A 26,908-nucleotide genomic window follows, 5' to 3' on the forward strand; every position below is an offset into this window, starting at 1 on the left:
TGTTGGAAAAACTGTAAAAAATGCAAGAAGAGGCCTTTTAACTGTAAGGCAACCAAAAATCTACTGGATTGAGGCCACAGTTCCAGGCAAAACCTATTTAAATAATGATCACTTTTCTCCTTTGAAAAGAACAAAGTAATATCATATTAAAAAACACACATAATGAATAGATATGAGCTATTTACTGCTCTCCTCAAGGGCTCGTTTCCATTAGACTGTGTCACCCCTCAGAAATAGTAAAAGAACAATTTGAACAACACTTTGTTTGAGGCAAAATGGCAAATTTTCAATTCAAATTCAAAAATACTTTATTTATCCAAAGGGAAATTAAATGTTGTTGTAGCTCATTATGAAGGTTTCTTCAAAGAGCCGTTGTAGATGCTGATGGCTGTGGGCAGGAAGGATCTCCTGTAGCGCTCCGTCTTACAGCAGATCTGAAGAAGCCTTGGTCTGAAAACACTGTTTTTGTAGGACAGTCTCATGAAGAGGATGCTCAGGGTTCTCCATTACGTTCTTCATTTTATGAAGAATACTTCTTTGCACAATGATCTCCAGAGGTTCCAGAGGAGTCCCCAGAACAGAGCCAGCCTTCTTTATCAGCTTGTTGAGCTTTTTCAAGTCCCTGGCTCTGATGCCGCTTCCCCACCAGATGATGGTAGAAGAGATCACACTTTTCACAACAGACTTATAGAAGATATGCAGTATTTTGCTGGAAATACCGAAGGACCTAAGCTTCCTCAAGAAGTACAGTCTGCTCTGTCCCTTCTTGTAGATGGCTTCACAGTTGCATCTCCACTCTAGTCTGTTGTCCAGGTGAACACCGAGGTATTTATACTCCTCCACCACCTCCACTTCTTGTCCCATGATGGAAATTGTGTTTGACCTATTCCTGTTTCCTTGCAGGGCTTCCTCAGCTTCCTGTGACCATCTTCTCACAGTTCTCTTTATTACAGGTTGCCTCTGAACAAGGGGCTTATATTTCGAGCAGAGTAAAACAAGATAGTGATATGATTTGCCTAGAGGAGGTCTTGCTTTAGAGATGTGAGTCCTTGACATTTGCATAAAAGAAATCCAACGTTTTGTTTCCTGTTTACTCTCTAATTCTGCATTATTTGCTGTTATTTCAGCTTTTAACTTTATGTTCTTCCTCTTTTCTCTTCCTAGAAGCTACACCTGGCCTGACTCTGTGTCTACCTGTGACACCATTCTGGAGAGGGGCATCGTCCAAACTTCTGCTGGCAACAACTTAATGCTCACTCTCTACCCTGTCTTTCAGTTTTTAACCCTTTCTCTCTGCTAGACATGGCAATTGACTGAGCTTTTACTGTGACTAACTCTGTGTTCTCTTTCAGACTCTAACCTTGAAAACTGGCTCAGAGTTTATCTGTTCTTTCTTTCTAGGTGAAACAACTAAAGGAGCGACATCCATTAACATTTACTTTTCCTTCCCATAGAAAGTACTCCTGGATCAGTGCTTCTTTGTTCTCTTTGTGTCTCTGCTGTTCTCTCAAACCCCCAGTTTTGTCGTGGTAGATGGCCGCTAACACTGAGCCTGGTTCTGCTGCAGGTTTCTTCCTGTTAAAAGGGAGTTTTTCCTCTCTGCTGTCGCTACATGCATGCTCAGTATGAGGGATTGCTGCAAAGTCAACGCCAGTGACTGTCCACTGCCTCTACATGCTCATCCAGGAGGAGTGAATGCTACAAGTCTCTGACTCGATGCAATCTGCTGGGTTTCCTTAGACAGAAAAACGTTTTATCCAATTTGAATAAATAACTAACTCTGACTGCACTGTTCAATGATTAGGATTAATTAGAACGTGTGTGTTGTGAATTGGTGCTATATAAATAAAGTGAATTGAACTGAACTGAATTGAATTAATAAAACTGCAGAGGAAACTTTATTTAAAGGGTGGTGTTTAAACACAGAAGATCGGCCATAACGCACTGTCCACACTTATGCATTTTAACCCTTTTATTGGTGGTATTTTAAAGGTATGTGTTTGATTCTGGTAACCAGCTATAAACTTCTTTTGTTAGCTCCAACCGCCAACAGCTAAGAACACGTGCTCGCACACTTTATGAGTCAGCTGAAGGTCATCTACCCAGAAACGTTGCCCAGTCTAGGAAGTAATATTTTCTTAAATACTATTTTACTAAACGTGAAAACTAATTAAACACCATTTAGATCCATTTATCCCAAATGTTTGGTTCTTATTCAAAAAATATTTCCTTAAATATTATTTAATATTTCCTTAATAATATTTCTTTAAATATTATTTTAATACATAAAGGTAGCTAATTAAACGCAGTTGAGTTAGTCATCCAGAAGGTTGGTTTTATTCAGCATATCATTCTTTAAAATGTTGTTTTATTAAAATAATGTTTTACCTGATCTTGCATTGTGAATGGTTGTCTAAAGGTGTACCAATTATTGCCTAAGTTAGTTCAAAGACTAACAAAACTTCATTCCCAGATTCTTCAAGATAATCCTTGGTCTCAAACATAAACATTGCATGGTAATGTTGCATCACTCTTTCGGTCATGGTTTTCAACCATCTTTAATTCACTTGTTTATATTGTACATAGCACTTTAGTCTTCCTTATTCTTTAATTCTGCTCGGTAGTTTAGTTGGGTTGTTTAGCATAGTAAAGAGTTTGTTGATTGAAATATGTTTGACTTTGAGTTGACTTATTTTTGTTAATAAGTTCTTGTATTTTAAGAATTTGTGTGAAATCATTCCATGTGTGTACAGAGTTTATGCTGTTCAATAATGTCAAAGCTTGGCTTATCCCTTATTTTGTTCTAATACCACCACCTTATTGGGCTGGTATTCACAGGACAACCCTGAACACCAAAATATTATTTAATAAAATATTAAAATATTAATATTAAATATATTCATATTCATAATCACAACACAAGGCTTTAACAGTCCTCAATACAAACCAATTCTGGTAAATGTTCCTTCAGCACTGCTTCTCTAATACACAGTGACACCAGGCAGTATTTACACCAGTTCACTTTTTCCAAATTTTGTTGTGTTACAGACTTAATCTAAAACTGATTCAAGTACACTTTTTTTTGGAAAACAAAATCTACACAAAATCCCTAATCACCAAGTGAAAGCATGTCTTCAGAGTTTTTAGTTAATTTCTGAAAATAATAATTTAAAAATAATATGTAAAAAGTATTCACAGCCTTTGCTATGTGTCTTATTTCCACTCACCATCCTTGAGATGCTTCTGCTACCAGGTTAGACTCTGCCTGCTGTAAATTAACTTGACTCGATATGATTTTTGACTGAATCTTGAGGTCTCATAGTGGAAAGTACATGTCAGAGCAGAAACAATAATCTTAAGTCAAAGGAATTACCTGTAGACCTCCAAAACCGATTTGTGAAACAGCACAAATCTTGCAAAGTAACTACATTTATTTTGGTTGCACTGAATGTCTCAAAAAACGCTGTGGTTTCCATTATTTGGAAATGGAAGAAATTTGGAACCAGCAGACCCTCCATAGATCTGGCTGCTTCAATAAACTGGGTAATCAGTCAAACTAACAACTTAAATCATGGTGATGGCAGCATAATGCTGTGGGGTTGTTTTTTGCTGCCAGAACAAGGAAACTAGTCCACATAGAGGGTGAGATGACAGCAGCCAAGAAAATGTGCTCCATAGTACTCTAGAACTCAGACTAAGGCAACAGTTCATTTTTAAAACATGACAAAATCCTGAGGCTCATAGCCTGGATAACAAAGGAGAAGTCTGTGAACGTCTTTGAGTGGCCCAACTTGAGCCCTGGCTTAAATTTAATTGAAAATCTTTGGAAAGATCTTAAAATGGATGTTTACTGATGTTGCCCTCCAACCTGACTGAGCTTTAGATGATCTATAGAAAACACTAGGAGAATATTTCCTAGGTCTCCCAAACTTGTAGAGAGACACTCAAAAAGATTAGAGCCATATTGCCCAAGGGGCTCCAACAAAGTACCAAGCCATGGTTGTAAATATTTGTGTACCTATAATGTTTGCATTTTTAATAAATTTACTAAATATTATTATGGGCTATTTTGTGTAGATTTAAATAAAAAGCGTAATATCCAATTAGGAATTTTTTTTTTTCAAGGAATCTATCAGCTGCTCCCCCTAATATTTTAATCATGATCTTTTGACTGCAGCTTTGGCTTCCACACATTAGATTCTGTGTCTATGACAATCACGTCAGGTTCTACTTGTGCAGATTCTGGAGCAGAGGATTTGATTCTTTGGAAAGCTGACCTCTTTTATAAATCTTCAGAACTTCCATCTACAGTTATTTAGTGTTTGCATAGAAATCTGTTCACTGTTTTTTACAGTCTGAATTTGCTGTGCTCTAAAATGTGTCAAATTTATCACATTTTGTCAGGTAAAGTCTTATCACATAAGACTTTACCTAAAAGGAAATGTAAAATGGTATTGTTATAATTTCCTTCAAGTTTGGTATTAAATCTCTTCACTTCGGTCATTGACATATTTATGCATTTGTTTTGTATTTGTGTATGAAAGTGTGAAACAAAAACAGAAGGAATCTGTAAGGAGCACTTGAAGATTTTTATATTTTGTCATTTCAGTCTCTATCTTTTCAAACAACCTTCAGTGGGCCATTATGAAAAAAATGTTGCCTGAAATTCCTTGTGTATCTGATGCCGTTCAAACGTTGTGGAAAGTTTTGAAGGATTTAAATCCTCTCCCTCTTTCTTTATGTCTCTTCACTTCAAACATCACAATAAATTTCACATCACTGGCCATATTCCTCACTGTATTATCTCTGATATTCCAGGCCTCTGTGTGATAGACCTCTGTGTGTGGGATGTTCTACTGCACTCAATATTAGTGACAAGAAAACTATTGATTGGCGATTCTTATCTGTTGTGGACTGAATGATAATTGGCTCTCTGACAATCAAACAATTAGAGGTGCAAATGGGCCAGAGTCTTGACTTCTTTAAGGAGGATTCAGATGGTGAGCTTAGAATTTGCTTTAAACAGCATAAACTCATGGCTTTATCTCAGCTTCATGACTTACTTAAAGAGATGCCTATTGAAAGTCTGAAAAGTATTAATGTTGTTTTCTCAACTGTACCATATAAATAAACTTGACTTGACTTGACTACCAAGATGTACTAACTCAGCTCGACTATGCCATTCAAAGTGCGTTTAATATTGCAATATTAAGGACTGCCTCATGCTTTAGATGTGTATTTAGTACTTTGTGAAGTTAATTTTCCCTCCTCAGACAAAGAGGGGTTTAAGGCACCTTCATGAGGACCACACAATCGAAGCCCCTGACGACGCCCGGTACAGGTCCCACTCTGGAGCATGGCCAGTGGTCGGGAGTTGTCGGAAAGCGCCTGGTGGCCGGGTTGCTCCTCGCGGGACCTGGCCAGGCCAAGCCCGAATGAGAGACGTGAGGCCATACCCCAGTGGGCCCACCACCTGCAGGGGGGAACCATGAGGGACCGGTGCAAAGAGAATCGGACAGCGGACGAAGGTGGAGACCTTGGTGGCCCGATCCCTGGATGCTTAGAATAATTTGTTGCATCAAAAATCAATATGTCATTGAGACTTAATAAATGCACTCCTGACAGACTTCGGCGGCCTGATCTCCGGATCCTTTGACTGGCTCTAGGGATGTGGAATGTCTCGCTTGTGCGGGAGGTTGAGAGATATCGACTAGAAATAGTCAGGCTCGCCTGCAAGCACAGCGTGGGCTCTGGAACCCATCTCCTCAAAAGAGGCTGGACTCTCTTCTACTCTGGAGTGGCCCACAGGGAGAGGTGGTGAGCTGGGGTGGGTTTACTTGTTGCCCCACAGATCAGCTGTCTTGGGTTGGGGTTTACCCCAGTGGATGAGAGGGTCGCATCCTTGCGCCCTCGGGTTGGGGACAGGTCTCCGACTGTCGTTTCAGCCTATGGGCCGAGCGGTACTGCAGAGTACCTGGCCTTCTTGGTGTCCCTGTCAAGGGTGCTGCATAGTGCCCCTCCGGGGGACTCCATTATTCTACTGGGGGACTTCAACGCCCACGTGGGAAATGACAGTGACACCTTGAGAGGTGTGATCGGGAAAAATGGCCTCCCCGATCAGAAACCGAGTGGTGTTTCATTATTTGGCTTCTGTGCAAGTCACAGATTGTCCATAATGAACACCATGTTCAAGCATAGGGGTGTTTATCGGTGCACTTGGCACCTAGGCAGGAGGTTGATGATTGACTTTGTTGTCGTGTCTTCAGCCCTTCGGCTGCATGTTTTGGACACTCGGGTGAAGAGAGGGGCTGAGCTGTCTACCGATCACCACCTGGTGGTGAGTTCGATCTGCTGGAAGAGGAGAAAGCCGGACAGACTTAGCAGGCCCAAGCACATAGTGAGGGTCTGCTGGGAACGTCTGGCGGAGCCCTTGCCAGGGATGTATTTAACTCTCCCCTCCGGAAGAGCTTTGACCAGATTCTGGGGGAGGTTGGAGACGTAGAGTCCGAGTGGACAATGTTCTCCGCATCCTTTGTCAATGCTGCTGCCCATACCTGTGGCTGTAAGGTCTGCGGTGCCTGTCGCGGCAGCAATCCCCGGACCTAGTGGTTGACACCGGCAGTAAGGGATGCTGTCAAGCTGAAGAAGGAGTCCTATTGGCTGTGGTTGGCTTGTGGGACTCCTGAGGCAGCTGACAGGTACCGTGAGGTCATGCGTGTCATGGCCAAGGCAGTGGCAGAGGCAAAAACTCTGGCCTGAGAGGCGTTCGGTGAGGCAATGGAGAAGGACTACCGGTTGGCCTCATAGTGGTTCTGGCATACTGTCCAGCGCCTGAGGAGGGGGAAGCAGTGCTTTGCCAACACTGTTTACAGTGGGGGTGGGGAGCTGCTGACCTCGACTGGGGACATTATTGGGCAGTGGAAGGAGTACTTCGGGGATCTCCTCAATCGTGCCGTCACACATTCCTTGGTGGAAGCAGAGGCTGGGGAGCATGGTTGACAACATCAAATTCAACATTACCTGGCTGTCGAGGACAGTGCCTCTGGACTGACAGACCGGGGTGGTGGTCCCCCTTTATAAGAAGGGTGATTGGAGAGTGTGTTCCAACTACAGAAGGATCACACTCATCAACCTCCCTGGTAAGGCCTACGCCAGGGTATTGGAGAGGAGAGTCCGGCCAATAGTCGAACCTCGGCTTCAGGAGGAGCAGTGTGGTCTTTGTCCTGGCCGTGGAACAGTGGAATTGCTCTACACACTCTACAGGGTACTCAAGGGTTCTTGGGAGTTTGTCCAACCGGTCCACATGTGTTTTGTGGACCTGGAGAAAGCATTTGACTGTGTCCCTCATGGTGCCCTGTGGGGGGTGCTCCAGGAGTACGGAGTCTATGTACAAACAGAGCAGGAGTCCCAATTGCCGGCACTAAGTCGGACCTGTTCCTAGTGCATGTTGGACTGCCCTTTGTCACCGATCCTGTTCACAACTTTTGTGCACAGGATTTCTAGGCGCAGCCAAGGGCCAGAGGGTGTCTGGTTTGGGGACCAGTGGATTTTGTCTCTTCTTTTTGCAGATGACGTGGTCCTGCTGGCCCCCTCTAGCCAAGACCTACAGCATGCACTGGGGTGGATAGCAGCCAAGTGTGAAATGGCTGAGATGAAGATCATCTCCTCCAAGTCCGAGACTATGGTTCTCGACCGGAAAAGGGTGGCTTGTCCTCTTCAGGTTGGAGGGGATTTTCTACCTCAAGTGCTGTGCCGGTCCATTGTGGTGAATAGAGAGCTGAGCTGAAAAGTGAAGCTCTGGTCTACATTCCTACCTTCTTTGGGTCATGAATGAAAGTACGAGGTCCCGGAAGCGGCTGAAATGAGCTTCCTCCGTAGGGTGGCCGGGCACTCCCTTAGAAATAGAGTGAGTAGGTTGGCCATCCGGGAGGGGCTCAGAGTAGAGCCGCTCCTCCTCCACATCGAGAGGAGCCAGTTGAGGTGGCTCGGGCATCTATATCGGATGCCTCCTAGACGCCTTCCTCGGGAGGTGTTCCAGGCACGTCCCACCGGGAGGAGGCACAGGGGACGGCCCAGGACAAGCTGGAGGGACTATGTCTCTTGGCTGGACTGGGAACGCCTTGGGCTCCCCCACAGGAGCAGGAGGAGGCGTCTGGGGAGAGGGACGTCTGGTTGTCTCTACTGAATCTCAAGGTTGCAGGTGTACTTGTTGCTTGTTCAGTATGTTAATCCTACACTTATTCCTTCCTCTCAGCTTTCCAGTAATATGTATGGACACAGCACTTTGGGAACAGCCAGCTTCTTTTGTAATGATCTTTTTCAGCTTACCCTCCTTGGTGGGGGTCAATCACTGTCTGCCGGATAGTTACCAAGCCAACAGTCTTCCTTTTGATTGTCTAAGCCATAACACCCCATAACATAATATTTATGCATAAAACGCTCCAGTGTGTTCCAGACAGAATTAGTGCTACTGAAATAAATAAACATCTTGATAATATAATTTATTGAGACATGCTTGTGTAATGGAGATGAAATTCTGGTAGTCCTTTAAACAAAGTTAAACACAAACAATGACAAACAATGTCACTTAAACCTGTTCTAGTGTTTGCATTAGTTACCTTATCTTCATGACTGAAAGAGAAAGTGCTTCATCCCCAGACTAATGGTAGTTTCTCTTGTACAACAAGCAAAACAGATACACTTTTATGGGACTTTTGTTACTGCCAGAGTGTGGCTTTAACCTTTAGCATTATATAAGACAATGGCATTGAAGCAAAAAAGGACATTCATGTAAAACATCTGTGAACAGTGTTTAATACCACATCGATCTTTTTATTGGCCCATTAGAAAGACAATGCGTAAACAACAAAAAGCCTACCCACGCTTTCCAGCAGCAAGCAGCAAAATACATTCATGTTGAATACATTTAAAGAGACTAAAATGAAATCTGAGTCATTTCATAATCAGTTTAGCACAAAAACACAAAAGGTTCAACAAGGTATTTTTTGACTTTGACTTTGTAACTTGGTGATTCTTCTATTATTATTGAAATATTGTATTTTAAAGACTTTGTATTTCAGAATAATTAAGCAGTTATGGTAATTATTATCATTCCCATGTTATTTCTGCTTTGTTAATCCAGTTAGAGTGCAAGTGCTGAAAAGTTACATTCAACAGTTAAACTGAAATTGCAGATGTTCCCAATGTGTTCCTGCAACTGACTGCTTTGTTCAGACTGACTTCTTTCAGAACACTATACTTGTAAAGCAATGTGCACTCTGCATATGGCAGTTGTTATTTACCATGAGAATAAAGATGCATTAATATTTAATAATTAAACCAACTGCAGCAACAGCTCACATAGTGAGAAATTATGTTTTTTTTTCTTTTGATTGAATCATATCACATATAAGCCACACTGCCACATATTGACCTTAATCTTTGTTGCATGTTGAACTGATACAGAACAGAGACATAAAACATCAAAATACACCCATCTGGGTAGATAGGCATTTCTGTTTTCATTTCAGCAAGGAAGTACGTAAGCCTTCTGAAGATAAAAATTACATAAGGTTGCACAGGTGTACAGCATTGCTCAGTTCAACACGTAAGAAATAAAACAAAGAAACAATAGCAGTGTGAGCAGGCAGCGATCATCTAAAAAAACTATCTAAAAAATTCTTGGGAATTTAGAGAATGTCAATCAGTCAGATAGGCAGAGGCATCATGTGAGTGAAAGCAAAAGATGTTCATCTGAGGAATTTGGTCATATGAGTCGGACAAGCTTGTTTCTGTGAGCATGTGAATTACATATTTGCTCTTTAAAATAGACTTAAGAAACACTTCCCTGTTGAGTTAATCCAGCAATCCTCTTATATTTCTGTCTTTTACTGTTATTTGTTTATTTATCCAAGACAGTTCATTATGTAAATAATCAGTAAAAGGTTCATGACATTGATATCACGAATAATACCAGAAATTAAAACAAATGCAAAAACTGTGAAAGTCTTATCCAATTCTATTTAAAAATAAAACTTGAAAACAAGATCTTTATACAGAAAACAAATTTACAGCACAAGTTTTGATTTTTTCTTTTGCAGACGGAGAACTAATAATATTCATACCACAATACTTATGTACTGCATTACAGAATTTGACTGATCCAGCTAGTATTCTGCATATTAATGTTAATAAACAAAACGGAAACGGTCTTCATGTCGCACGTCATTCAAGCACATTCTTATCAGACATTGTCTCCTTATCTAAAAAATCTCAAGACACCAAGGTCATAAGGCAATGAGTAAATCACTTCCATGCATTAGTGTCTGAGAGCGAGCCAACAGGCTTTTCTGCATTTGGTTTGCCTCATAAAGTCATTAAGTAATTGCACTCTTCCCAGTGACTGCAAAATTGGATGTGTGTGAATCTCCCATGGAAGTGGCCTGCTCTCAGCAAAAACCAATCTTGTTTCAGCATGCATCTGACCCAGACTTAATAATTCTTGCCTTACCTTATGACTGTTCTCTTAAAGCCCTTATAACCCTGTTTCTTGTTTTTTAAATGCTGGCATATTAAAAAAATGATACTACACACGTGAGGAGGTGAGGGAGGATTTTGAGAAATATGAAATTCCGTTGTATCTTTAAAGTATGTGTCCCTTTTGGTGCGTTGTGAATTGTGTTTGTGTATTGGGATCAAGGTTGTGGACTTCAGTGTCATGTTGCATCATGCATTGCTTTTGCCTGTATATGTATTTTTCATACATATTTAAGGATCAACTACCCACCTTGGAAGGACATTTTAATGCTCTATGAGTGTCCCTAAGTGGTCAGATAAACATTAGCTGAAATAATCTAATACCATTTTACTTTCAGTTTCAAGCATTAGGCAAGCCGAGTTGAGTAAATGTTCATCAGTGCAGCCAGTATAGCATTGTTTGAGATTAAGTAATATTATTAGGCAGTTTCTGAGTAACAATTGTGTCATTTCTGTAACAATTGCACACATGTGGGGCAAAAATGGCATGCGCAAGCTGCGACGCATATATAGCAAAATATTTTCACATGTCCAAAGATTTGAGGAAGAATGCCTTATTTAGGGATCAAAGTGTATGTTACATTGTAAAATGTGTAACAAGCAAATTATTAGGCATTATTTTTCTATGGCATTATGTCTTCCTACGGCATTGAAACATAGGGCAGAAAGGCCATAGTGTGAGATAGAGTAAGTCATCAACATATATTAAATATGTTTCTTATTTATCTCTAAATAAGGCCAGACATTAACTATTGCCTTTGAATACTGAGCCTTGTGGGCCAAAAAAGCGGATCTTTCTAATCTCTTCTCATCTCAAATTACTCCCGGGTGGACCTTGGATCAAATTTTCATAAATAATTCATGACTAAAACTGTGTTGCAGTACAACAGGAAATGTTGCCAGTAAATATTGCATTGGGTCTTACTACATCCATTTACAATATATTATAGTTCAATTAATTATAATCCTTACACTTTCCTTTCCAGAGTAGGATGCTTTGCACCAGAGCATCCACTTTTCACATGCAGGGTCAGTGTGCTTTAAGGGAATATTCCTCACTGTAATTATTTTTTCCTGGGAAGCTGCTGAGGACTGAAACTATTACAGGCCATAGGTTTAAGTGTAATTTGATTCAGCCATACCCTGAAGCAATAAATGCATTAATATTCATTGGTTTAAATCTAAAAAAAGCACTAAGCTGCCTGTTTGAGTTAATGTTAACTTCTGCAGAAGGTTGACATTCACTCAGGATAAATGTTGCTAATGCACAGCCACATGCTCAATTAGTTTCAGTATTAATTCAGGTGAAAACCACTTACACAGAAATGAAGCCACTTAGATGTACTGAAATGGAGTCCTTGTTGTGGAATATGTTATTTTTTCTGTTTCTGTTCAGAACTGCATTGATATAATGCAATGAAAACCACAGTAATAATGACATTTGAATGGCTGTCATGGAGAAGAATGTTTTCATTTTACTTTACCTCTGAGTTTTTCCTCATCTAACAGGTTTTAGTCAACAGCATTTACAACTAGTAGAAGACAAACCCTGTCTGCTCTGCGTTTCCCAGCCAATGAACAGTTACTTGGAAACAGGAAAAAAATCCTCATCTTTCACATCGCTTTAAGAGATAACAATTTCCGATAGGGTCATTATCACTGAGTCTGTGTTTTCTTCTCACAGTTAAAAGGCAAAGGGCAAAACCAGGCACGGATGATGGTGCACATTAGCCTAATCTGATTGGTTGATATGCAGAGGAGGCCGAGATGTGGGTTAACTGCTAGAGACAGCGAATATGTCCAAAGCTGACCCATCTTTTACCAGCCAAAATAATAGTTATAGACATAGTGCAAATGATACCACTCATGAAAACATTGTTGTCTGAGTATCAGAACAACACCACTGTTAAAACATAGGTACATATTCCAATTAAATTTTTTTTTTCACATTGACGTTTAGAGAGTTGGGACGGAGATCAGACCACCTCATTATAAGGTACATCGATTACATCTCAGCTGTCTGATAAATTGCACTTTGTGAGTTAAAGGCTGTGAATAAATAACTGTTTGGCAGGAACTGGGATTAAACGGATTCAACTCTGCTGACTCTGAGAGAAAATATAGTACACTAAGATACACCCAAAATATCCAAACAAATGACAACTTATACTGTTTAAACATAAACAGCAACAGAACTTATAGCACATTTCACAGTGACATTTTTTGCTTCTTCTTTTCTCTTTCTGCTTTTTTTGGAGCACCTAATAGTAAGTTGACTTTCTACATATTGTACATTAAAAGTCTTAAATAGGAGGCCCACCGTCAACAAAACCGCGAGAATCACTGAAAGCATAGGTAATATGAATAAATGAACAAGTGTGAAACAGTCCCTTATTTTCAGTTGAAACTCTAAAACACTACGATAACCTTAGATGAGTAAAGCTCATACATTGTAATAACATTTTGCTGTTAATATTATTTTAACCTAAATAGTGCATGATTTGTATGTTTAGGTAATAAGCAGTAAATATCTTACCTGCAGTAGATAACTCATCTTAATTTCACATATATATATATATATATATATATATATATATATATATATATATATATATATATATATATATATATATATATATATATATATATACATAGTGCTTTTAGAATGTTTTAGGATGCATGTCTCATTTTCTCTTGATTGAATTAAAGTTTTTCTAAATTAAGTTAAATTAAATATGAATAATTTTGGACTTTACTGTATGTCATTGACATAGCAGGGGCTCGTTTTGTAACGAAGAATCGTTTAAGTTTTGTGGCTCTAGACACATTTTAGTCAGTGACAGCAAGAGCAAAAGCAGCTTGCTGAATTATGAGGGTCATTGACCCCTGGTCTGGTCCAAGAGGGGCCAAGAACAAATAGAACTTCTATTGTCCTAACTCGATTTCAAAAGTATCATAGTTATTTATGCAAACATTATTTTATTAACCTTTAAACCATTGTTGCTTTTCATTTGGGGTGTTATTTACAAAAAAACTGATGATTATCTACAAGAAACATGTAAAGTGTTTCTAAATTAAATACATAAGCAATGCATTGTAAAAATCTTTAAACAACATTCACTTATACCACTACAATATTTTTACTTTTTACACCACATTACTTTTATATATAAAATGCTCTAATTAGTTCCTTCTGAGTACAGGACGATCACTGCTGCACCGACTTCAACCTCCTTTTCCAGTATAAATAATCATTGCCCCTTGTCCTGTATAAATGATCCCCCAAAGCAAACATGACAATGGTTTAAAGGTATAGAAAATATTGTTTGGATAAACCACTATGATGGTTTTGAGGTCAGAGTCTTTTTAAGATGCTTTAGGTTTTAAGCTCCTTTGGTCTTGGCCCTCTTTGAGCAAGATGTTAGCTTTACCAAAACTGATATAGATTTATACTTAAAATACTGCAAGTAATACCTTAATTTAAAAAATCCATATAAATAAATCCATTTAAATAAGATACACATAATTTCACGCCTTCTGATAGTCAGCTTTAAACATACTGTATATAGTGTACTTTTATTGATGTATGTTGTATAAAAACCCTAACATATTATTAATTGACTGGTGAAACTACTGTACACTCCACAAGAAGTTGGTAGGAATCACCAGAAGTTTCTAACAGGTAGTTTTGAGCCATGACCTCAGTCTTTATTACTTCATTAACAGTGAGTTTTGTGGGTTTTTGAAACAAATACTGCAGAGAAAAGTCTATGTGTGCAATGCGTTTTATGTTCAGGCTGATCCTGCCAACAAAACTTCACATCTCTTAGTCCTGGCTGGTAGTCAAGATGCGTGAAATGCCGGAGGGTATAAATCTGCTACAAGTGGAGCCCAGCAGGTAGCATCATCTTACAGACACTAATAAATAACTGTATATTCAACAGTTGGCTCCAATTTAGAATACATATTTTCTTTAAATAAGCATGGATTGCTTTTCTAAGAAAAATTGTGTGTATCACAGCAGAGAAAGCAAAGTTATTTACAACATATTTTAAACACTTTTCTCATTGTTTTCTTCACTCCAAAAAACATACATTAGACAGTCTTTTAATCAACCCATGGCTTCGTGAGCTAAACAAGTCGTCAGTCAGAAGTAATCCTCATTCAGATGCTGCATCTGTCAGAGGTTTATGTAAACCTTGGCCATGAGAACGTGATGAAGGCCGCCCTGCAGCCAAATTCAAGAGAGGGCAGTTATGCATCCACATGCTGGTTCAGTGGCCTTCAATGAAATGTTTTTTTAGACAAAACAGCTGTCTATACCTGTACAGGAGGCTCAGCTGCATCCCACTGCATCCCAAGTCCTTATGTAGAAGGTTATCCATTCATTTGCTTTCTGTTTGAATTTCTATAATTCTGAAAACATTTTGACCTGAAGATCATAGGATAGTAAATACTGCCAAAAGCTGACTTAGCTACTTGGTGATTTACAAATGTTATTGCCATCTTGATTCTGTTTGTTGAGAGCATCCAGTGCTGTCTGGGTCTCCTTCCGATCTTCTACAGAGCAATTGGAGACAGCATTGGCCATGATGCAGAACTTTCGCAGGAGGATCTCCCTGAAGAGCAGATAGACCCATGGGTCCAGGATTTGGTTGAGGGAGGCCAAACGTATCGCGGTCAGAAAGAAGTCACAATCTAGGTTTAAAACTTTGCTCTGGCTGGTGCCTGGTTTTGCATATGTTGAATTACATTCTTGGGAGGATACTTGGTTGTAGATCATCCTCAGCAGCAACACCTGAAGATAAATATTGGGACAGATGTAAAAGCCATGGATGGGGAGAAGTGTTATTTGGCTAAACATTCAAAAAACAGTTTTTTGTAAGGAAATCATGCAGGTAATGTATAAAATGAATAGTTTCCAACTGAAACCTAATAACAAGAAAGGATTACAACTTTTACAGGCTGTGAACTCAGTTTTTTTTGTTTAGTACTTTGGCTTTTATTAATATCCTTAAAGTACTGACACAGTGACCAGGAGCTGGGATTTTCTTAGATTTAATATTTGGAAACAGTTAAAAACAAAACTAAGTGTAATGTGTTTGATCGAAAAGATAAGTGAAACAAAAGTATACAGTTCCTTGCAAAAGTAACAACACCCCTTTCCCGTCTTCTTTGCATAACAGTATATGTTATTTATGTGGGTCGGTTCTGGAAAGGGCGAACCTCTGCTGGAGCTTCAAATCTTGCAGCATTTAGCTTTATCCATCCTTACATCAGAACTAACCACTTTCCTTGTCACTGCTAAAGAAAGGTATCCCCACACCCTAATGCTACCAACATGTTTCAGTGTGGGAATAGTGTGTTCAGGGTTATGTTCTGGGGTCATTTTCCAAAACAAATTGTGTTTTCAGTGTGGGACAAAAAGTTCAATTTTGGTCTCAAAAACAAAGAGCAGAGTACTTTCCTCCACCTGTTTGCTGTGTCTCTTGCATGGCTTGTGGCAAACTTTATTTCTCCTTCTTGCCACTTTTTCATTAAGAAAAGATTCGTAGAACCCCTGACTAATAGATGTCCTGTCAACAGATTCTCCCACTGAGCTGTGGCTCTCACTCCTCCAGAGTTACAATAATCCTCTTGACTGCGTCTCTGATTAATAAATCTCTCCTTGCTCGGCTTGATGATTTAGGTGGACGGCAATGTCTTGGTAGGTTTGCAGTTGTGCTATAGGCTTTTTCACTTTTTTAGTTAACAGATTAAACAACACTCACTGAGAAGTAAAAGTGTTGGAATTTGTTTTCACGACCTGACTCTGCTTTAAACTTCTCTGCAACTTTGTCCCCGAGATGTCTGCTGTGTTCCTCTGTCTTCATGCTGTTAGTTCTCCGAGAAAATACTAAGCCCTTCATTGAGCAGCTGCATTAATACTCAGATTAAATTATACTGAGGTATAGGCTTTATTTAGGCCTTATATATAGATTATCTTTAAAGACGAGTGGTTGCACTGGATTTTATTATGGGGGTTCAGACGTGGTTAATGCACTTCAAATTTTTATTTGTAAACAATTATGAGAACTTCTTCACACTTATCTTCCACTTGATTGTGAATTATATGTTGCTAATCCTCTACATACAATCTGGATAAAAGGCATTAGAATTTGTAGTTGCAATGTAATAAAACGTATAAAGGATGTAAGTACCTTTGCAAGGCCCTGTAGGCCATGTGTTGGTGCAAGAGTCTGCTGTTACTCCTTTAACTGTCCTGTAGAGAACTGGGAGCATCTCTAGAGATGCAAAGCTCTTAATCTGTTCCTAAAAGGCACTCGATTACAAAAAAAGCTAACCTAAAACCTTCATTTAATTTAACTGCACATCAAGGGACTATTATCAAAACACCTTTCTGTCATGCTGTGACTAAGTGACACAACAGTTTTTGTTTTTTACTGAGGGAAGTAAAGACTGCAGTCGCCTGAAATAAAACCTACCAGCAGAGGAGACCAGCAAATAATCAGGACGCACATGATTCCCAACAGCTGGATGACGGTCTCCGTGGTGAGACGCTCCCACTGCTTTGAAGACTGGGATGCCCCAGTCTTTGTTTTACATCGGATGATTAAACCTCGGATAGTCATCACATTGCAGGAAAGTGTCACAAGTAGGGAGAAAATCCCGAAAACAGCGAAAGTGATGGCGAAAAACACGTTGCCATGAGCTTCACTCTTCCCCGTCCTGATGAAGCACCAGGTGCCCGGCCACTGGTTCGTGTACTCCCCGATCCCCGCAATGGGCAGCAGAGCAAAGAGAAACCCAAAACACCATATGGCAGCCAAGGTCTGCTTTGTGATACTTGTCTTCATGTGATTCGAGTACCAGTGGGGGTTTGTTATCGCCATGGCCCTTTCTATGGCCATGGCACTGGCCAAAAACAGAGCGCACAGCCCGAAAGTTGTCATGCAAACACCGAAGTAGGCGCACAGGTTCCCAGAGGTGTCAATTGTGCACCATTTCAGATCAGCCAGGTAAACTGATATAACAATTGGACTCGTCAAAAGTTGCCCGAACAGATCCGTCAACGCCAGAGATCCGATGAAAAGTAAGAAAGACTTTTTCCTTCTGTTTTCCTTTTTTCTATATGATATGTACACCAAAATAAGCGCTAAAGAGTTGCCAACGACGCCTGTGACCATCATGGTTATTGGAAATCCAACGGATACACTCCCACTGGCATTCCTCTTGTTTTCGCAAATTGGGATGGAAACGTTGGTGCACCCTGAATCTCTGGTAGTCATTTTCGTGACAATTAAGGAGAAATTAATAATCTTAAATGCGACTATCCCGCATGAATCAGCCCAGCATCTTCTTGCGTTCTCAGCTCCTCTGAATGAGCGCGGTGCGTAAAGGGGCGTCAAGGCTTTACGCGCCGGAGGCGGGACTACTTACCAGCAAGGACGAGCTGGGAGCTGACACTGCCAGTAAAAATAAATACAAAGTCAAAGACATAACACAGATGACAGAGTTTCCAAAAATCATCACTGACTGTGGAAACCTCACCGTGGATCTCAAACAGCTTGGGTTATGTACCTTTCTGCTCTTTCTCCAGACTTGGGGACCCTCATTTTCTAAATAACTTGCACGGATTACTTTCATTTAAAAAGACTTTGGACCTGTCTGAGCTATAATTCAGTCGTTTTTCTCCTTAGCCCCCGACCCGTATGAAAATGTCGCCTAAATGGGAGTTTGCTGTCCATGACATGGATACCGCAGTGTGTGGCAGTTTTAAAGGACCCTCTTGCAGTCCACGCCTTGCATATATCCTCCAAAATCAAATCTCCCAGGGTTATGGTTATCCACACTTCCTCTTTTACTCCACTTTCCATTAATCGAGCCTCCTATAAAACTATTTAGCAATTTAGGTCTGCAGTCTTCCCCTTGATTGTTTAGACATTGACAGCATTTCTGCACAAAAATTACTTATCCATTGGTCTTACGTATTATTCTAAGAAACCTAAATGGTTTTTTTCCCCGCCAGACATAAACGTTAAAAACACAAAATATTGTCATTTGTGAAAAACCTTTGAATGTACTTGTGTATGTACAGTAGTTTTCTATCATTTTTACTTTTTAGTGGTCTACGTGGACACGTTTTCAGCCGTCCTGTTTCAACTCAAAAGGAAAAACTGCCACCTGTTGGCCATACTGAGATCTACAACAGTAACTACAATGAAATCCGGGGTCTTCACTGGATATACATACAGGTCCTTCTCAAAAAATTAGCATATTGTGATAAAGTTCATTATTTTCTATAATGTAATGATTAAAATTTAACATTCATATATTTTAGATTCATTGCACACTAACTGAAATATTTCAGGTCTTTTATTGTCTTAATATGGATGATTGTGGCATACAGCTCATGAAAACCCAAAATTCCTATCTCACAAAATTAGCATATTTCATCCGACCAATAAAAGAAAAGTGTTTTTAATACAAAAAACGTCAACCTTCAAATAATCATGTACAGTTATGCACTCAATACTTGGTTGGGAATCCTTTTGCAGAAATGACTGCTTCAATGCGGCGTGGCATGGAGGCAATCAGCCTGTGGCACTGCTGAGGTCTTATGGAGGCCCAGGATGCTTCGATAGCGGCCTTTAGCTCATCCAGAGTGTTGGGTCTTGAGTCTCTCAACGTTCTCTTCACAATATCCCACAGATTCTCTATGGGGTTCAGGTCAGGAGAGTTGGCAGGCCAATTGAGCACAGTGATACCATGGTCAGTAAACCATTTACCAGTGGTTTTGGCACTGTGAGCAGGTGCCAGGTCGTGCTGAAAAATGAAATCTTCATCTCCATAAAGCTTTTCAGCAGATGGAAGCATGAAGTGCTCCAACATCTGCTGATAGCTAGCTGCATTGATCCTGCCCTTGATAAAACACAGTGGACCAACACCAGCAGCTGACACGGCACCCCAGACCATCACTGACTCTGGGTACTTGACACTGGACTTCTGGCATTTTGGCATTTCCTTCTCCCCAGTCTTCCTCCAGACTCTGGCACCTTGATTTCCGAATGACATGCAGAATTTGCTTTCATCCGAAAAAAGTACTTTGGACCACTGAGCAACAGTCCAGTGCTGCTTCTCTGTAGCCCAGGTCTGGGGAATGCGGCACCTGTAGCCCATTTCCTGCACACGCCTGTACACGGTGGCTCTGGATGTTTCTACTCCAGACTCAGTCCACTGCTTCTGCAGGTCCCCCAAGGTCTGGAATCGGCCCTTCTCCACAATCTTCCTCAGGGTCCGGTCACCTCTTCTCGTTGTGCAGCGTTTTCTGCCACACCTTTTCCTTCCCACAGACTTCCCACTGAGGTGCCTTGATACAGCACTCTGGGAACAGCCTATTCATTCAGAAATTTCTTTCTGTGTCTTATCCTCTTGCTTGAGGGTGTCAATAGTGGCCTTCTGGACAGCAGTCAGGTCGGCAGTCTTACCCATGATTGGGGTTTTGAGTGATGAACCAGGCTGGGAGTTTTAAAGGCCTCAGGAATCTTTTGCAGGTGTTTAGAGTTAACTCGTTGATTCAGATGATTAGGTTCATAGCTCGTTTAGAGACCCTTTTAATGATATGCTAATTTTGTGAGATAGGAATTTTGGGTTTTCATGAGCTGTATGCCAAAATCATCCGTATTAAGACAATAAAAGACTTGAAATATTTCAGTTAGTGTGCAATGAATCTAAAATATATGAATATTAAATTTTCATCATTACATTATAGAAAATAATGAACTTTATCACAATATGCTAATTTTTTGAGAAGGACCTGTATATCAATTGTTGCATGTTTTATAAAAAACTGAATGATCTTTAAGAGAACTTTTCCAATAGTCACCATTTGCATTAATAAAAACATATTTCAATACAAGCTTTGCTATAACAAAATATGCTTAAAACATGCAGTAATGTCCTCTATATTAAATCATTTTACCTGCAGAAACTAGCCCTAACATAAAAACTTTTGGCCCAATTCATTGTTCTATAATTATGCAACTACTTAGAACTATACATTGACCTACGACTAGAAACAAAATTCCCAGGCATCATAACTAAATACTTAATACAAAAGGTTTAAAAGGTGAAGTTTTTAAAATATTTTTCCAACAGACTTCAAGACAATGGCATCAAATAAATACTATTACCAAGAGGCAAGGTTGACAAGTTTTTATTTACATGTGTACATTTTAGTCATTTTACTACTAAAAAGACTCGGATGTCACATTTTTATCAACTTTTAGCAGTTTGTGCAACACTGAACTGGAGCAGAAAAACAGTGTGTCTCAAGTGACAAGAGCAGGGAAATAATTTCGTACAAAGAAAACAAGACCACAACCGTGTGAAGGGGGAAACAAGTACACTTAAAACTAAACCCCAACCCAAGAATGTAAAATCTATTCAATTAAAACAATGTCAAAATTTATACTTACCTTGAACCCCCCCCTCAAAAAAAAAAAGAAATCCAAATTATAGCCAAGTTTCATCTACCCTAAATTGTTGGTTAGAAATGGTACTTTATAAAAAAAACAAAAGAAGAAAACGTTGCTCCAGTTCCTCCACATGAGCAGAGCTAGATGCTCTCATGAAGAGAATAGGCAGAATGGGTTTTAAATGGGAATACACCCTTCACATGTAATCATTTTATCCCATTAGGAACAAACATTTTTTTATTGGACATCTATAGTTAAACACTCCAGATATGTTTTTTTTTAAAGGAGCACATGACTGCAATTTCATGTCGCCTGCTTTTCTTGACGGTTAGAAGCAAGACGTGTGAGAGGTTATGACAATGAAGAGCATATTGAAGGTGTATGGTGGTGGTTTTTGCAACACGACATGCACTTCCACTAAACTTTACTGGTCTACAAGGCTGTAAGAAAGCTATTTCTTTTTAGAACTGGAGCCAGAGTGGGACGATCCAGACGAATGGCTACTGCCCCTGAAATCACACAAACATCGTGGGAAGAACAAGGTCAGCAAAGTCAGTTATTGGCACATAATGTACACATGAAGCAAGTTTAACAGATTTAAAAAGCATTACACCATGGCCAAATGTGAGCATAACTTTGTAAATCTGATTTCCCATAAGCGATCCAACAGAGGGCTAATTATAATCAGTGCCATCGTGGTATTCCACTTAAACCCAAACCTTTCGGACGAATGTGATCTAGAGCGTCTTCGTTTTCTCCCTCCAGATGAGGACCTGGAGCGACTGCGCTTCTGTCCCCTCTCGGGTGAGGAGGACGATGAGCAGGACCTCTTCTGGGGAGAGGAGCCCTTCCCAGACCTGGAGCTCGATCTTTTGGAGGAATACATCAAGCACTGAGGTCAGTATAATCAAAACAGGCTCGCACAGGTGCGAGTATTTATCAGAAGTCTCTGCTTCAAGAGGACATCTGGTGCTTTACAACAGTATTTGTCCCACTTGTACTCTTTCACGTTTGGCTATGCTACAGAAATAAACATCAAAGAATTTTATGAGACAGACCAACAAAAAGTAATGCATAATTAAAGTAGAAAGAAAAACAATTCATAGTTTTCAAAACTTTGTACAAATGAAAATCAGAGAAGAGTAGCGTACAATTCTATTAAATACTTTGGAAAACTAAGTTTTGCTCCAATTACTGCTGCAAGTCTTTTGGGGTATGTCTTTACCAGCTTTGCACATCTAGAGACAAACATTTTGAGCTATTCTTTGAAAAATAGCTCAACCTCAGTCAAATTGGATGGAGAACAACTGTAAACAGCAATTCTCAACTTTTGGCAAACAATTAACTGGATTTAAGTTTTTACTTTGACTAGGCCATAACAACACACAAATACGCTTTTATCTAATCCATTTTGTACCTTTTTATTATAAAAAAAACAAAACACTAGCAATAGTAGCATGTTTAGGATTGTTGACCTGTTGGGGATGATTGGGTTTTCTTCCAGGATTTTTCCACCTTTAGCTCAATCCAGACTCTAATCAACTCAAACCAGGTTCCTTATCCCCTACCTGAGATCATCAGGTAGGGGATAGCGTCACGTGTCACCACAGTATTGGCGGGTTCAGGCAGATTGTTAATTATTTTTCCACACTTTGTTTTTTGCCACACAATGTTTTGCGTGTAGGCCAGGAAATTGAAACTGCACACAGGATTTCTTATGGCTTTTTTCACTTGGTGTTCTTCTTGCCGCTTCTCTATAAAGAAAACCTAATTTGTCGAGTGCATGGCTTATTGCTGTCCTGTTGACAAATTCTTGCTCCAGAGCTGTGGATTTCTGCAGCTCCTCCACAGTTGCTATGGGCCCCATGGCTGCTTCTCTAATTAGTCGGTTTAGGTGGACAGCCATGTCTGGGTGGGTTTGATCGAATCACAGACTGGTGGACTCCACTTACTAATTGTGCAACTTTAAAAGGCAGTTGTTTGAACTGGCTTTTTTTCTGGGGCATCAGATGAGGGAGGCTGAATACAAAAGCACATCATACTTTAGAGATTTCCATTTGTAAAACATTTGAAAAGCATGGATCATTTTCATCCCGCTTCTGAAATATGTATGACCTCAATAAAATACATTTACGTTTGCAGTTGTCATATGGCAAAATGTGGAAGAGTTCAAGAGGTGTGAATACCTTTGCAAAGCACTGCAGCTATAAATTAACTGTGTTGTTGAGATTTGACCCAAGATGCCTTATTGCTAACTGATTACATATTCCAGAAGTAGCTTTACATTCAGGAAAAATGTACCCTCTTCTCAATATAGTGTCATTAAACTTTAGAGTTAAGTAGGCATCACTCTTGAGAGAGGTGTGATAAATACCCCACATGTTGATGTGAACATCTGGGCCACAGGAGTCATAAAAAAAAAAGAAAATCAACCAAACGAGACAACAAATCTATAAATTATAGTTTTGGGTCCAAATATACCAGCTTAAAGAACAAAAGTAAAATCTGCTGAAAATGTGTCTTTGAGGAGTAAGACCCTTAAGGGACATTCTGCCCCATACATACGCTCTCTCTCCAAAGGGAGAGAGTACATGTCACCTCATTCACCTGGAGTGAGATCTCGAACGAGATCCAGATCTGGAACTGGAAGAGCTTCTAGAACGGGACCTGAAAGACAGCAAAAACAACAAAACCTTTCCAATACTTTTTAAACACAAAACACAGCCATACTTGAATATTTCATGCGACTTTTAACAAAATTGAAGGAAAACTTAAGTCCTCAAAATAGAAAGACAGCTACCCCATAAATGTTAATTTCACATAAATGGTGCAGATAAATCCATAGAAAGTCCCTGAAACTGTAAAAGCCAGACTGCAATGATTTTTATTCTGAGTCACAAGCATTTAGACACAGCAACAAAGAGAGCTGGCTATGCACATCAGGCTTTTTGTTGCTCATAAGAAACAAAAACAAAAAAACGGGGGGAAACAAGATATTGGCATTGTAGGACATTTTTTGATACTGATCATCAAATCACAAGGAAGATTGAGCTGATACTGACATTTTGCCTGGAGTTACCCTTGACCTGTACCCTTTTACCTGGACCTCGACCGAGAGCTGGAGCTAGAAGAGCGCGAGGAAGAGCGTGAGGAACCAGAGCGGCTGCCGCTTTTCTGGGCTGGCTTTTCATCCTCATCACTGGCAATGAGATCATACTTTGACAGATCCCCATCTTCATCATCCTCATCATCCTGTAAAAAAAGTGTTTAATTAGGATAGCTTTCGCTGTTTGTGAGAAGTTATTAGAATTTCTAATTACTGATCTTACATCCAGTTTGTATTTTGACAGGTCGCCATCTTCATCATCTTCTTCTTCCTCCTCATCATTTTTTGGTACTTCTTTCTTTTCAGTTTCTTTTGTTGAACTAGAACTGTTACTCTTCCCACGATATTTTTTCTTTTTTCTACCAAACTGTACAGACAGAAATAAAATCCTCTTGAAAAGTTCTTTCATCAGAAATAATTTCTTAGATTCATTTAAAACGAGACTAGTATTATATAAAAAAAAAAAAACGTTTATCTCCAGGCTCAAGCTAGCACTCACCTCATCATATTCACCATCAGATTCCTCCCGTTCTATGTATTCCACGTTTTCCCTTTCATTGAAACCTCCACCATAACCTATCATCACATTAAACAGAAAGCGTAAATGAATGTTACCCAACAATACATAGACCTTGCAAAAGTATTCTTTGCAACTGAACGTTTTCACATTTTGTCACATGACAGCCATAATCTTCAATGCAAGTAACTGGGTTTTTCTGTGACAAACCAACAAAAAATTGCACAGTGTAGAAGGAAAATGACAAACACTTTTCATAATTGTGATTGGACTTCAAAACTCATGTTTACACACGCTACCCATCCACTTAAGCTAAATTGGAGAAGGATGGGCAACAATTCAGTCTCCGGATATGCCAAACAGACAGAAGCATATCCCAAAAGGTTTGCAGCTGTAATTACAGCAAAATTTGGCTATACTAAGTAATGACGCAGGAAAAAAAAAGAGCTTTAAAACGATGTATCCCCTTCCTTCCATTGCAAAACTAGGAGCTACTTTGTGTTCATCTCTATAAAATATGTTACAGCTGTAACATGACAAAATGTAACGCATAATCCAGTGCATATGAATACTTTTGCAATGGAGTGTATAAAACTAATGCCAAAATTCCTGCAGAACCTGTTCTTTCTTCCAGCTTGGCATACTTGGGAGTATTGCACATGTTGCACTCTGATCGTCTCGCCCAGTTCACATTTCCACATCTTTGGGCAAAGGAGAAGAAAAAAAACAATATATTTAGCAATCAAAATGAATGAACACACAAAAAAGTTCACATTATGCACTTACGTTTTGCACTGCCAATCATTTGCACTGAAGAGGCCTCTGCTCTTCTCAGCCAGAGTTTTCCCAATTTCTGTTCCTCCTGCTTTCATCATCTTGGCCTCAGTGGTTTTCTCTGTTGACACAAAACCTGAGCTTTATTAAAACCCACTCCCTAAATAAGAACGACATACATTTACCACTGCAGCAGTATAAAAAGGTACCTCTACCACATCTGTTGCAACTTGTTCTTCTAGCGAAATTCACATTACCACACCTGAAAAAACAATGCATAAATTCATCATTCATACATAAGCTACAAACTGCCACGCCAAGCAACAGCTCAGGACCTTCCATGTCTTTGTGCAGGCCAAGCTAGCAGTCTTCGTTTAGGAACACTGGGCCAAAAGCTCTAGCTCTGAGATCTGCACCAGTGTTTCATTTTTGAACAGAGTGCACTCGAAACATGATAGTCCTGAGTACGTTTAAAACTGTTAACTCACTGTAAAAATGTAGACATCCCCAACAATAGTGAGTGAATATGCTTCTACCCACGGAAGCTAACAATAGCTAATATGCTAGCCCGCACCTAACAGCAATATTTACACATAAATCACAATTTGAACGGTCAGGTAATTTATTGTACCTATAATATTGAAAAGTTTAAAAAATGAGAAGCATAATAGAAGCAATAACCTTTTTGTTACATTTTTCAGCGTTAGCATGTGCTACATGCTAGCAGGCCTATGATAACTAAAGCACGTTGCTAAACAAATCCATATCTCCTGATAAAGCTAAGCCTCCAAAGTGTACGTCTGGATTCTTATCGCCGGCCTTACTTTTTATCGGGACAAATCCAGTCCCCGTCGCTGACACGGAAACTCTTCCCTGACATTTCTGTGCCTTCTGGCTCATTAATAGTGCGCAGAGCTCAAGGAAGGTTCATGCGTCGGCAGCAGCTCTTAGCTTGAGTCAACGCCTCCCTCCACTGATCCCTTCATTTACTCTTCTACGACTCGTAAATCTCAAGTTACACTTCTCGTAGTTCGTAAAAAAACAGCGGTGTGGTTGCTACGTTTTTACATGAAAACCCCGTTTCGCCATTTTGTAAGGTATCCTGTTAGAAAATAGCTTTTATTCCAGGTTGTAAATGCAGCCGACACATTCTGTAACCAATCTATTCGAAAAGATTACAAGGTTTATATTTCTGAAAACACGTGAATGTAACATTCACAAAGGACTGATCATCACTAAAAGAAGCATCTTATCACGAAACTTTTTATTTTAACACTTTTAATTTCACTCGTATGTTACATTGTTGATTTATTTATTTATTTTTTGTCTACTTAATCAGTAATTTACAACGTTTATATAAACCACCTTAAAACAATTTAATCTTAGATTTGTAAAGTTAAATCTGGTAATTTGACTTGTTGGTATGCATTTTAATAGACACGGACCAGTTTTATTATCAGTATTATGAGTTTATAGGCTTTTTATAACTTGTAGATT

At 39.6% G+C, this 26,908-nt stretch overlaps 2 protein-coding genes across 7 annotated transcripts; both read right to left on the reverse strand.

Moving 5' to 3' along the window:
- Positions 1 to 14,305: 14,305 nt before the first annotated feature.
- ptger3 (prostaglandin E receptor 3 (subtype EP3)) lies at positions 14,306 to 17,896 on the reverse strand. The gene is made up of 2 exons (XM_047375523.1): positions 17,022 to 17,896; positions 14,306 to 15,334 (listed from the first exon to the last, which is right to left on the reverse strand). Exons 1-2 carry the CDS (start codon positions 17,823 to 17,825, stop codon positions 15,008 to 15,010), a joined length of 1,131 nt encoding a protein of 376 aa, XP_047231479.1. The 5' UTR covers positions 17,826 to 17,896; the 3' UTR covers positions 14,306 to 15,007.
- Positions 17,897 to 20,736: 2,840 nt separating this feature from the next.
- Positions 20,737 to 26,389, reverse strand: zranb2 (zinc finger, RAN-binding domain containing 2). Of its 6 annotated transcripts, none has more exons than XM_047375516.1 (10): positions 26,236 to 26,389; positions 25,621 to 25,673; positions 25,424 to 25,532; positions 25,256 to 25,338; positions 24,620 to 24,696; positions 24,344 to 24,487; positions 24,115 to 24,266; positions 23,622 to 23,681; positions 21,734 to 21,883; positions 20,737 to 21,523 (listed from the first exon to the last, which is right to left on the reverse strand). In XM_047375516.1, exons 1-10 carry the CDS (start codon positions 26,289 to 26,291, stop codon positions 21,466 to 21,468), a joined length of 942 nt encoding a protein of 313 aa, XP_047231472.1. In that variant the 5' UTR covers positions 26,292 to 26,389; the 3' UTR covers positions 20,737 to 21,465. The 6 variants fall into 6 exon arrangements, with proteins under 6 accessions (XP_047231472.1, XP_047231471.1, XP_047231469.1 ...); XM_047375515.1 differs by having other exon boundaries at positions 25,424 to 25,547; XM_047375513.1 differs by having other exon boundaries at positions 20,737 to 21,883; positions 25,627 to 25,673.
- Positions 26,390 to 26,908: the final 519 nt, after the last annotated feature.

Source organism: Girardinichthys multiradiatus, chromosome 9 (assembly GCF_021462225.1).
Source record: "Girardinichthys multiradiatus isolate DD_20200921_A chromosome 9, DD_fGirMul_XY1, whole genome shotgun sequence".
NCBI lineage: Eukaryota > Metazoa > Chordata > Actinopteri > Cyprinodontiformes > Goodeidae > Girardinichthys > Girardinichthys multiradiatus.

Coding starts and splice junctions, on each gene's coding strand:
- ptger3 (XM_047375523.1), bottom strand. CDS start 17,825: ATGACTACCAGAGATTCAGGGTGCACCAACGTTTCCATCCCAATTTGC. Junction 15,335..17,021: donor TTTGCTGGTCTCCTCTGCTG/GTAGGTTTTATT, acceptor ATTTATCTTCAG/GTGTTGCTGCTGAGGATGAT.
- zranb2 (XM_047375511.1), bottom strand. CDS start 26,291: ATGTCAGGGAAGAGTTTCCGTGTCAGCGACGGGGACTGGATTTGTCCC. Junction 25,674..26,235: donor TGGATTTGTCCCGATAAAAA/GTAAGGCCGGCG, acceptor TTGTTTTTTCAG/GTGTGGTAATGTGAATTTCG. Junction 24,267..24,343: donor TGTCAAAATACAAACTGGAT/GTAAGATCAGTA, acceptor CTTTTTTTACAG/GATGATGAGGATGATGAAGA.